This window comes from Babylonia areolata, chromosome 31 (assembly GCF_041734735.1).
Source record: "Babylonia areolata isolate BAREFJ2019XMU chromosome 31, ASM4173473v1, whole genome shotgun sequence".
Classification (NCBI taxonomy): domain Eukaryota; kingdom Metazoa; phylum Mollusca; class Gastropoda; order Neogastropoda; family Buccinidae; genus Babylonia; species Babylonia areolata.
In genome coordinates this window covers 11,214,000-11,226,275 of record NC_134906.1, presented here as the reverse complement: position 1 = coordinate 11,226,275, position 12,276 = coordinate 11,214,000, and the positions used below count along the sequence as shown (strand labels likewise).

At 42.4% G+C, this 12,276-nt stretch overlaps 1 protein-coding gene across 2 annotated transcripts in view; it reads right to left on the bottom strand.

The window, feature by feature from the left end:
* LOC143275953 (putative glycerophosphocholine phosphodiesterase GPCPD1 homolog 2) overlaps positions 1–12,276 on the bottom strand; it is an 80,149-nt gene that overhangs the window by 16,410 nt on the left and 51,463 nt on the right. For both annotated transcript variants that reach the window (XM_076580299.1, XM_076580300.1), the window contains 3 exons: positions 3,993–4,047; positions 1,781–1,876; positions 420–497 (listed from right to left, as the gene is read on the bottom strand). In XM_076580299.1, coding sequence (XP_076436414.1) covers positions 420–497; positions 1,781–1,876; positions 3,993–4,047 — 229 coding nt within the window. The remainder of the gene's footprint in view (positions 1–419; positions 498–1,780; positions 1,877–3,992; positions 4,048–12,276) is intronic.

The following is a 12,276-nucleotide window of genomic DNA, read 5'->3' as shown; positions in this document are numbered from 1 at the left end:
ACACAACACAACACAACACAATGCAGTGACACAACACAGCACAGGCTGTGACAGATTCCGACATATCTAATAACCACAACACAACACGACACAATGCATTGACACAACACAGCACAAGCTGTGACAGATTCCGACATATCTGATAACCACAACACAACACGACACAATGCAGCGACACAACACAGGCTGCGACAGATTCTGACATATCTCATAACCACAACACAACACAACACGACACAATGCAGTGACACAACACAGGCTGCGACAGATTCTGACTTATCTAATAACCACAACACAACACAACACAATGCAGTGACACAACACAGCACAGGCTGTGACAGATTCCGACATATCTAATAACCACAACACAACACAACACCACACAATGCAGTGACACCACACAGCACAAAGATTCTCACCTTCATAGACTGCAGCTGCTCCAGAGACAGGTCTTTGATTGCAACCTCCACCATCCGTTTGCTGCCTTCGATCTGCGCCTGAACACACACACACACACACACACACACACACACACACACTTAACTCACTCAGTATGGCCAGTCCTCTCTTCTCCTCTACACAGACCCCTCGGATGTCCAGTGGGTGTCTCAATGACCCAACCTTTAGCTTCCGTCATCAGAACTGTGGTATTCTTTGTCAACATTCACCTCTTCAGTATAAGAGCCTTCCGCTTGCAATATTTTGATGGTGGTAATTGGGGTGAAACGCTGTTAACATCGTCTCTTTCGCCGTTCGTATGGACAGAGTTAATGCCATCACCATCAACTTGCATCTAGCACAAACACATTAACATAGACACACAAAAACAAACAAACAAAATAATCAGTATCTTCTCTCTCTCTCTCTCCCCCCTATTTTAACTCATTAAACGCTGCTCCTGGGCATAGCTCTGGTATCAAAATTTGTCTCATTAAAACGGTGTTCATGTTCCTACATGACTCACATGTGATGCCTAAATTAATCAACGTCAAGAATTATCTCTCTTAAACCTACAACGTTTTCTTATCATTATCACCGGTCATGCTGTGACCTTGACCTTTTACACCTGACCTTGAATTTCAATACTGACCATGTTTGTCACCATGGACGGTAATCACATCATCTTGTCTGGTGCAAGAAACTGGATGCGAAAGACACGAATTTATGAAAGCTTTTTTTTTTATTTCTATTTTGTCAAATAATGACATTGACCTTTCACCTCTCACCCTGCCAACCTCACCACCATAATGGGGAGACTGGAAAGGACTACCTACCAGGTTCGAATCCTATATTGCTTGTGACAGGGGGGGAAAAAAAAAAAAAAAAAGCCAACATTAACTCACTGAGCCCTGTGCGCGAGCATTGCTCTGGCATGAAAGTCTGTCTCGTAACAATGGCTTTCACATTCCTGCATATGCATAAACCGCAAAGAAAGGGACACAAACTTCTAAAAGTATTTCTGGGTGAGTCCATACACGTAATCTGGAGGGAAAGCAGTATATTTTCTAGTTTTTTTTCTCTTTCTGCATCAATATTGCAATGGAATGGAAGCCTGTGCCGAGACCGTAAACTCCCCAGGGTTGAATGGGTTAAAGTTTACCACACACACACACACAAAGCAGACACACACACACACAAAGCACACACACAAAGCACACACACACACAAAGCACAGAGACTCACTCTGTTCAGATACGTGAGCTGAACCAAACCAACCAACCAAAAAAAAACCCTATTGATGGTCACACAACACTTGAAACACTTTCTGCAGCGGACCAACCTTGAGCGGTGTGGAAAGACAGACGCTGAAGTCGTGGTAGATGACCGGCACACTGTCCCTGGACAACAGCACGTCCAGCTCCACAAAGTCTGCCCCCTGTCCACACAGAGAAGACACACTCCATTGCAGCCGCTTAGAACAGAATTGAATAGAACAGAACAGAACAGAACGGACAGCTCCACAAAGTCTGCCCCCTGTCCACACAGAGAAGACACACTCCATTGCAGCCGCTTAGAACAGAATTGAATAGAACAGAATAGAACAGAACGGACAGCTCCACAAAGTCTGCCCCCTGTCCACACAGAGAAGACACTCCATTGCAGCCGCTTAGAACAGAATTGAATAGAACAGAACAGAACAGAACGGACACCTCCACAAAGTCTGCCCCCTGTCCACACACAGAAGACACTCCATTGCAGCTGCTTAGAACAGAATTGAATAGAACAGAACAGAACAGAACAGAACGGACAGCTCCACAAAGTCTGCCCCCTGTCCACACAGAGAAGACACACTCCATTGCAGCCGCTTAGAACAGAATTGAATAGAACAGAACAGAACAGAACGGACAGCTCCACAAAGTCTGCCCCCTGTCCACACAGAGAAGACACACTCCATTGCAGCCGCTTAGAACAGAATTGAATAGAACAGAACAGAACAGAACGGACAGCTCCACAAAGTCTGCCCCCTGTCCACACAGAGAAGACACACTCCATTGCAGCCGCTTTGAACAGAATTGAATAGAACAGAATGGACAGCTCCACAAAGTCTGCCCCCTGTCCACACAGAGAAGACACACTCCATTGCAGCCGCTTAGAACAGAACTGAACAGAAAAGAATAGAACAGAACGGGACAGAATGGAATAGAACAGAACAGGACAGAATGGAACAGAACAGGCTAGAATAGAAAAGAATAGAACAGGCTAGAATAGAATAGAATAGAACAGGCTAGAATAGAATAGAATAGAATGGAACAGAACAGGACAGAATAGAATAGAACAGGCTAGAATAGAATAGAATAGAACAGGCTAGAATGGAACAGAACAGGACAGAATAGAATAGAACAGGACAGAATAGAATAGAACAGGCTAGAATAGAATAGAATAGAACAGGCTAGAATGGAACAGAACAGAACAGGACAGAATGGAACAGAACAGGCCAGAATGGAACAGAACAGAACAGGACAGAATGGAACAGAACAGGCCAGAATAGAATAGAATAGAACAGGCTAGAATGGAACAGAACAGAACTGGACAGAATGGAACAGATCAGAGTAGAACAGAACAGGATATAATAGAATGGAATAGAATAGAACAGATTGTAATAGAACAGAATAGAACATAACAGAACAAAAGAGAACAGAACGGAATAGAATTGAACAGAATAGGACAGAACAAAATAGAATAGAACAGAATAAAACAGAACCCAATATAATGGAACAGAGTAGAGTAGAACAGAATAAAGTGGACCAGAACAGAACAGAGAAAAGAGAAGAACCGAACCAAACAGAGCAGAACAGAACAGAACAGAACAGGACAGAACAGAATAGAACAGAGTACGTCTTGACTGCCAAACTTTTGTATACTGGGGCCACAAGGAATTCAGTTCATTTCAGTTGCTAGAGGAGGCGTCACAGCATTTCGACAAATCCATAATTATACGCTACACCACATCTGCTAAGCAGATGCCTGACCAGCAGCGTAACCCACCGTGCTTTAGTCAGGCCTTAAGGGTAAATAAAATAACATGAAATGAAATAAAATAAGATAAACGAAATAAGAAGAAGACGGAATAGATAAACAGATTATAAATTTGTTCAGCCAAATCAATCACAAAGTACACAGGCAGTAACTTCACTTCAGATTCATACAACACTGATCTATTTCACTAAGGATCCACAGTCAAGGGCTTAATCAACAGTCAAGGGGTTAATTTCTGACAAATTCTGTAATAATGATAATAATAATATTAATAATCATAATAATACTTAGTGTGGACATCTATCCACTGAAGTATGTCATCAGCTGCAGCAACATCGATCATTAATGCTTCGCATCTGAATCGCTTCCGCATTTTGTTCTTTTACTCTTTTGTTTCAAGCCCTGTTAATAAAAAAAACAAACAATAACCCCCCCAAATTACTCTTGAATATCAAAAGAACAACAGTCACGGCTGTGCAGTGCTCACAACTGACTTTTGGTAAAGGACAACTCACGTGTCGAGCCGCAGAGTACAAGGAGCGAATCGTGTTCTCTTTCGCACTGGTGACCCTGAAAAGAAGGGAAATAACCTTGATAAAATAGTCTGCCACTGTGGTTTGTCTTCATTTGCTGAAAAAAGGGAAAGGATAAAAGATTTATATATAAAACGCAATCCAATATGATCACTGCAGTTGTTTGCTGGAGGTTTCATACCCAATGTCCCAAAGAAAAGAAGCCTACTAATGTATGCAGCATGTTAAAAGAAACCTTTAGAAAAAGTAGAAATATTGAAGTAAATGATAACAGCTCTGAAAACAGAGAAAAACAAGAGAGGCAAGGCCTTCAAGACTCACTTGTGATAAATTAAGTCCCCTAGCATTAATTACAGAGTAATTTCCCTTTTTTTACTATCTGCACCAAAACGTTTGCAAAATAAATAAAAATTCCATGCTCAGCAAAAGAAGTTCCTGTTTGAACAAAAAATGATAATAATGACTCCTCTTGTTGTTGTGTCAGAATAAGAGGTCAAAGTGCCAAGTTTAGAGAATACAAAAAATATAAATATAACAGTAAATGCAGTTTGCATATAATTAGGCTTCATATTTTATTTTTTTGTGCCCATCCCAGAGGTGCAATATTGTTTTAAATAAGATGACTAGAAAGAACTGAATTTTTCCTATTTTTATGCCTAATTTGGTGTCAGCTGACAAAGTATTTGCAGAGAAAATGTCAATGTTAAAGTTTACCACGGACACACACAGACAACCGAATACCGGGTTAAAACATAGACTCACTTTGTTTACACAAGTGAGTCAAAAATGCAGACACAAAGGACTCTTTGCCATGACTATAACACACTACCCTTCATGAGCAGAAAGGTAACTGCTATATAATTGTGTTTTCAAGACTGCCTCATACAGATTCACATTTAAAGCAGTCTCACAGTGTCCACAAACTTTCTTCAGTCATCTCCAGTCTAAAAAAAAAAAAAAAAAAAAAAAAAAAAAAAAGTCCTGAACATATATTTCCCCCATGATAATGCACTATCATTTTGCCACCAGACGAACTGATATCGCCTGATCAGAAGATTAGGGAAAATCAATTCACTGGTATCATTGTAGACAGTACTTTTATTCTTTTTTTTCTTTCTTTTAGATATATATATATATATATATATATACATATATATTCTCCCCCCCCCTCCCCCCCCACATTCATGGGCTGCAACACCCATGTTCACATGAATACGAGTGGGCTTTTACGTGTATGACTTATTCCCCCCCCCCCCCCCCCCCCCCACCATGTAGGCAGCCATACTCTGTTTTCGGGGGTAGCCAGGAATCAAATCCAGGAACCCAGGATTGGAGGTCCAGCACTCTGACCACTTGGCTATGGCACCGGTCAGTTACCGATCCCTGAGTTTTTCCCCTTCCTGCAGACAGCTGTGTGGCCACGACAGCGGCATTCAAGAAATCTCCTGTTCCATGTTGGAACAACTGCATTCAAGAAATCTCCTGTTCCACGTCGGAACAACTGCATTCAAGAAATCTCCTGTTCCACGTCGGAACAACTGCATTCAAGAAATCTCCTGTCCCATGTTGGAACAACTGCATTCAAGAAATCTCCTGTTCCATGTTGGAACAACTGCATTCAAGAAATCTCCTGTTCCATGTCGGAACAACTGCATTCAAGAAATCTCCTGTCCCATGTTGGAACAACTGCATTCAAGAAATCTCCTGTTCCATGTTGGAACAACTGCATTCAAGAAATCTCCTGTTCCACGTCGGAACAACTGCATTCAAGAAATCTCCTGTTCCACGTCGGAACAACTGCATTCAAGAAATCTCCTGTTCCATGTCGGAACAACTGCATTCAAGAAATCTCCTGTTCCACGTCGGAACAACTGCATTCAAGAAATCTCCTGTTCCATGTTGGAACAACTGCATAAGGAACTCTCAGATTCCATGCTGGAACGGCTGCGTTCGGGTAATCTCATGTTCCATGTTGGAACATGCTCACCAAATCTTTCTTTTCCCTTTCTTTATGTCTCAGATTGTCTGCTCTCTGTTCTCAATACTTTTTGCACACGCACGCATGCACACACACACACACACACACGCACACAGAGAAAATAAATCAATAAGCAAATGAATATATCTCAGACTTAATAACTGTTAGTCTATAAAAGTAAACAAATAAAACATTGATTCAATTAGAATTTTTTAAAAATGGAACCAAAACTGCATCTACCATACATAAATTCTATCTTGTGAAAAGAAAGTCTAATGTGCATCAAACATATATATTCCATCTTTTAAAAAAAAATCTAAACTGTATCCAACAAGGAAAAATTTTTTTTTTTTTTTTAAACCTTTTCATTCACACTATCAGTTTCTAACATAATCACAAAACCAACTCTTGAACCAAACAATGCTGTACACATTCAAATCCATAGGAAGCAGTGGCCCAGTGGTTACATACCAAACTAGGAAGTTAGTGCAGTCCTTGTGATCGAGTCCTGAGGATTCTTACCCCTCCCCCCCCACCCTCCCTCCCCCGCTCCCCTTTCCACTACACCTTGAGCAGAGGTCTGGGTGCTAGTCTCTCAGATGAGATGATAAACCGAGGCCCTGTGTCCAGCAATGTCAAAGAACCCAAGCAAACAAAGTGGGTTGTCCCTGACAAAATCCAGTAGAAAAAGCCACTGTGGAAATAAATCATACGCTTGTGGACAGAAAAAAAAAAAAAAGAAAGAAAAAAAAAGGAGTTGTGCTGTACTGGGGAGAGAGAGTAAGTCAAAATGTTACACCAAGAAATCTGTTGTGACAAACACATATGATGCAATACAATACAATACAATACAATGCAATACAAACCTATCAACTACTATTTCCATCAGCCACACTTCACTCCCACCAATACTACTATTAACTGTGCCACTATATATGACAGTCAGTGGTGTCCCACCATGAACATCAGATCAGCAGAGGAGGCAACTGCTGTCCCAACCATCTGGGCTAGAACCTGACTGTCACAAGTACAGTACATCCCCACTCTCTCAGCCAATAGGGTATTACAACAGTCAACACAGAGATGGTCCCCAAATGCCAACCAGCCCCCAAGGCTGCAGCACTAAGAGCCCAGTGCAATTTTGCCTCTTGATCTGAGAGTCACAGTCCCTCACAAAAGACTTAGCTGTAAAACGAATTCCATGTGCAGTACAGAAACACAGTTTACACCGCTCTCACACTGCTGTTGGCCCAGAAAGGAGGAAGGTGGCAGAATGGTTAAGATGCTCATCTGCCAACACTGAGAGTCCGTGAGGGTCTGGGTTCGAATCCCACTCTCCCCCTTTCTCCCAAGTTTGACTGGAAAATCAAACCGCATGCACACAGGGCCTGACTAAGCCTGTTGTGTTATGCTACTGGTTTGGCATCTGTGGTGTAGCGTGTATGGATTTGTGCGAACACAGTGTTGCCTCCTTCAGAAATTGAAACTGAAACTGTTGACCCAACTAAAAGCTTATGTCACTCTCTGAAACAAGCTGAGTGCACTGGTCAGGGCCATGAATCACACCACACTGAACAAATGAATAAAACAATCAACTGATCCCTCCAAAACAAACAAGAGAGGCAAGGCCTTCAAGACTCACTTGTGATACATTTTAAAAAAAAATCCAAGCTTTTTATGTATTGAGTATAATTTCAAAATGTAATGTTTAAGATGAGAAAGATCAGTTTAAAGCAAATTAAGTCCCCTAGCATTAATTACAGAGTAATTTCCCTTTTTTACTATCTGCACCAAAACGTTTGCAAAATAAATAAAACTTCCATGCTTAGCAAAAGAAGTTCCTGTTTGAACAAAAAATGATAATAATGACTGCTCTTGTTGTTGGGTCAGAATATCAGATCAAAGTGCCAAGTTTAGAGAATACAAAAAATATAAATATAAAAGTAAATACAGTTTGCATATAATTAGGCTTCATTTTTTATTTTTTTGTGCCCATCCCAGAGGTGCAATATTGTTTTAAACAAGATGACTGGAAAGAACTGAGTTTTTCCTATTTTTATGCCTAATTTGGTGTCAACTGACACCTGAGAAAATGTCAATGTTAAAGTTTACCACGGACAGACACACACACACACACACACACACACACACAACCGAACACCAGGTTAAAACATAGACTCACTTTGTTTACATAAGTGAGTTAATAAAGCACTGTTAATTCAAAGTGCCCAAAGCCGTGATGTGCAAGTGGTTTTCTTTTCTGCTTGTTTGTTTTTTTCTTCTCTGAACATGCCCATCTGACAGCCTTCATGCTGGTGGAAGCCTTAGTGTTTGACACACAATGCATCCATGATGCGCTTGTTAGTGCAAGTGACAAGGCAAGTACTGAGTAAGTTCTACAGCTGTGTTACTAGCAGTGAAAGCACTCGCAAGCGAAACCACACATAAAAGTGACGAGCAGTGAGCAAGCATATCTATTTGGGGTGATGAGCAGCTTTCTTCCTTTTGTGTTCACTTGTTTTGGGTGGTATTAGTGTGTCAGAAAGCCAGCCAGGCCCTTGGAAGATTGACAGTGAAGGTTCTCCAGCAGAAAGGCCTAAGACTGTCATTAAAGATAAAGATCTACAAGGCCGTAGTCCTTTCTTCACTACTGTATGGATGTGAAACGTGGACCCTGTATCGACGGCAGCTAGAACAGTTCCACATGAAATCACTGCGCATGATCATGGGCATTCGGTGGCAGGACAAAGTCACAAACCAAGAGGTGGTGGACAAAGTCACAAACCAAGAGGTGGTGGACAAAGCTGGCCTGACAAGCATCGAGTCATTGTTGCTGAAAGCTCAGCTACGCTGGACTGGTCATGTCATCAGAATGGACAACAGCCACATCCCCAGGCATCTGCTGTAAGGTGAGCTCAAGGAGAGCTCAAGCAGGCATGTAAGGCCCAAACTGAGGTACAAAGACACCCTGGACAGCAACCTCAGATGGTGCGGCATCCAGCCACACGAGCTCAAAGCCTCTGCTACAGACAGATCATCCTGGAGGTCTCTCACCTCCAAAGCAACAGCTGCCTTTGAAGAGGACAGACAGCAGTGTCTCGCTGCTACAAGAGACAAGACAACACAGGGCCTCGACCTCCTCAGTCCAAAATTCAGACCATCTCTGTGACACCTGTGGGCGCCTGCGTACTTCCAGCTTTGAGCTGTCATCATTGAGTGCACAGACCTCATCACTGTCAGCTCCCGACGGACTACTAAGAGAGAAAGAAGAGGAGTGTTTGTGGGTTGCTATAGGGTATAAGTCACTTTTTATGTTTTCATATTGTTTTTTGGGGGAAAAGGCACCCATGCTGTTTGCATGTTGTTTTTAGGTTATGAGCCACTTTGTGTTCTTTCTTTACGTGTTTGTTGGATGCAATTCCCATGGTCACTTGCAAGTACGAGGGGGCTTTCACATGTATGACCATCAATTATCAACCATTAAAGCAGCCATCCACCATTTTCATGGATTCACATGCTGGGTATGATCATGTTTCATAATCCGCCAAATACTGAAATGGATTACAGGTTCTTTAACATGCATATATGTTCATGTCAGAATTTCTGTGTATGCATGCACATGCAAGGGAACAACCTAAGCAAGTCTGCACATGTTCATGGGGAAGATCTCTGCCTATCACCCAACAGCAGCCACCAGGGTTTAAAAATCCCAGGTCCTAACAGACATAGAGGAACTATGGCAGAAACAGGCGCTGGATTTCTGATACCATGTTCACCAGTGACCAGGGTTAGAGGCCCCGTTTCGGCATAGTGTTGTTTCCTGGGGAAAGGCACTTAACTCTGATTTTCCTCATTCCACCCAGGTGTGACTGGGTGCCTGACTTTGGCTGGGGAAGGTTAACTCTCTCCATACGACAGCGAAAGAGACGACGTTAACAGTGTTTCATCCCAATTACCATCATCAAAATACTGCAAGCGGAACGCTCTTATACTGAAGAGGTGAATGTTGACAAAGAATACCACAGTTCTGACGACGGAAGCTAAAGGTTGGGTCATTCAGACACCCACTGGACATCCGAGGGGTCTGTGTAGAGGAGAAGAGAGGACTGGCCGTACTGAGTGAGTTAAAACAGCCGAAGGAGAGGATTGGGCCCTGCCTGCCTCTGTCAAACCCTGGACACAATGATCAGGGAATATGAATTCACTGTCCTAATGGCCATGAGGAGTGATGGCCTAGAGGTAACGTGTCCGCCCAGGAAGCGAGAGAATCTGAGCACGCTGGTTCGAATCACGGCTCATGCTCAGCCGTCAATATTTTCTCCCCCTCCACAAGACCGTGAGTGGTGGTCTGGACGCTAGTCATTCAGATGAGATGATAAACCGAGGTCCCATGTGCAGCATGCACTTAGCACACATAAAGGAACCCACAGCAACAAAAGGGTTGTCCCTGGCAAAATTCTGTAGAAAAACCCACTTTGATAGGAAAAACAAATGAAACTGCACACAGGAAAAAAAAAAGAAGAAAAAAAGGGTGCACGCAGGAAAAAAAAAAGAAGAAATACAAATACAAAATACAAATACAAATAAAAGGGCAGGTGATCTTTCACCTTTCACTTCACAGACCCTGTGGACAGAAGTCCCACAGTACTGATTGCTCGGCCATCATGTCAGAAATATTTCTGCATGCACAGCAAGCAATGAAGAGCCAAAAAAACAACAACAAAAAACAAACAAAAAAATCAGATCGGCTAACAACCCACTGTGCCACAGAGGATCCCCGTGTGATGAAACACAGGTGAAGGTCCTTGTTCAAACCTCACCACATGAAAACACAACTTGACGAGCGCAATAGCCGAGTGGTTAAAGCGTTGGACTTTCAATCTGAGGATCCTGGGTTCGAATCACGGTGACGGCACCTGGTGGGTAAAGGGTGGAGATTTTTACGATCTCCCAGGTCAACATATGCGCAGACCTGCTAGTGCCTGAACCCTCTTCATGTGTATATGCAAACAGAAAATCAAATATGCACGTTAAAGATCCTGTAATCCATGTCAGCGTTCGGTGGGTTCTGGAAACAAGAACATACCCAGCATGCACACCCCCGAAAATGGAGTATGGCTGCCTACATGGCGGGGTAAAAACGGTCATACACGTAAAAGCCCACTCGAGTGCATACGAGTGAACGCAGAAGAAGAAGAAAACACAACTGTCAGAGAACATTGACCACCAAGCAAACCGATCACGCGGATCCACATGGCAGTGGTACAGTGAGTGGGTCACTGACTGGTTAACTAAGGCTAATCATTCCACTTTTGAGAGTCTTCACCACACGACAAGTGGTGCAGCGGGTCATTGACTTGTTAACTAATGTTAATTATTACACTTTTCAGAGTCTTCACCACACGACAGCGGTACAGTGGGTCATTGACTGATTAATTAACGCTAATTACTCCACTTTTGAAAGTCTTCACCACACGACAAGCGGTACAGTGGGTCATTGACTGATTAATTAATGCTAATTACTCCACTTTTGAGAGTCTTCATGCCTCCTCCAAACTTCAACTATAGGCTAACGTGGGTGCCTGAGGGCATTTTAAGCTTGATGGGACACCGACCTGTGTGCAGTTTTGTCATCAGAGTTAGTGAACAGAACTTGCCCTGCGTGGACACTGCTTGGCCCTTTTGGACATTTCATTGTATTATCGGATCAATCACACATCTCACACAGCACAGCTGAACAGTCATGTTCGATAGCAGACTGCCAGCTTTACGTCCTACAGCACTGTTAAACAGAAAAACAACCAAAAATGAATAAATAAATAACAAAGAATAAGAAAAAAAAAAGTTTGTGGTAGTCAGCACAATCTTTACAGTGCTGACTCCTCAGATGGGAAGATAAATAATCTCACCTTCACCTTTCCGAAAGTCTAAGAGCAGGTGTAAAACAGCAACAACAACAACAACAAAAAAACAAAACAGTTTCCAAGAAGGCAGCCATAAGACAGGAATATGAATTATCTTAACCTAACCCTTCACAAAGTCTAGGAAAAGGTGAGGGAAAAACAACAACAAAAAAACCACACACAAAAATCAATGGTTTCCAGAAGACAGTCGTCAAAGAAGATAAATTATCTCACCTTCACCCTTCCCAAAGTCTAACAAAAGGTGTAAACAAAAAAAGAAGAAGAAGAAAAAAAACAAAAACACCCCAGTCTCCAGAAAGCAGCACATGGAGTTGCAGTTTGTGCATAACACAACCCCACCACAACAGTGAGCAATTGTTTAAAA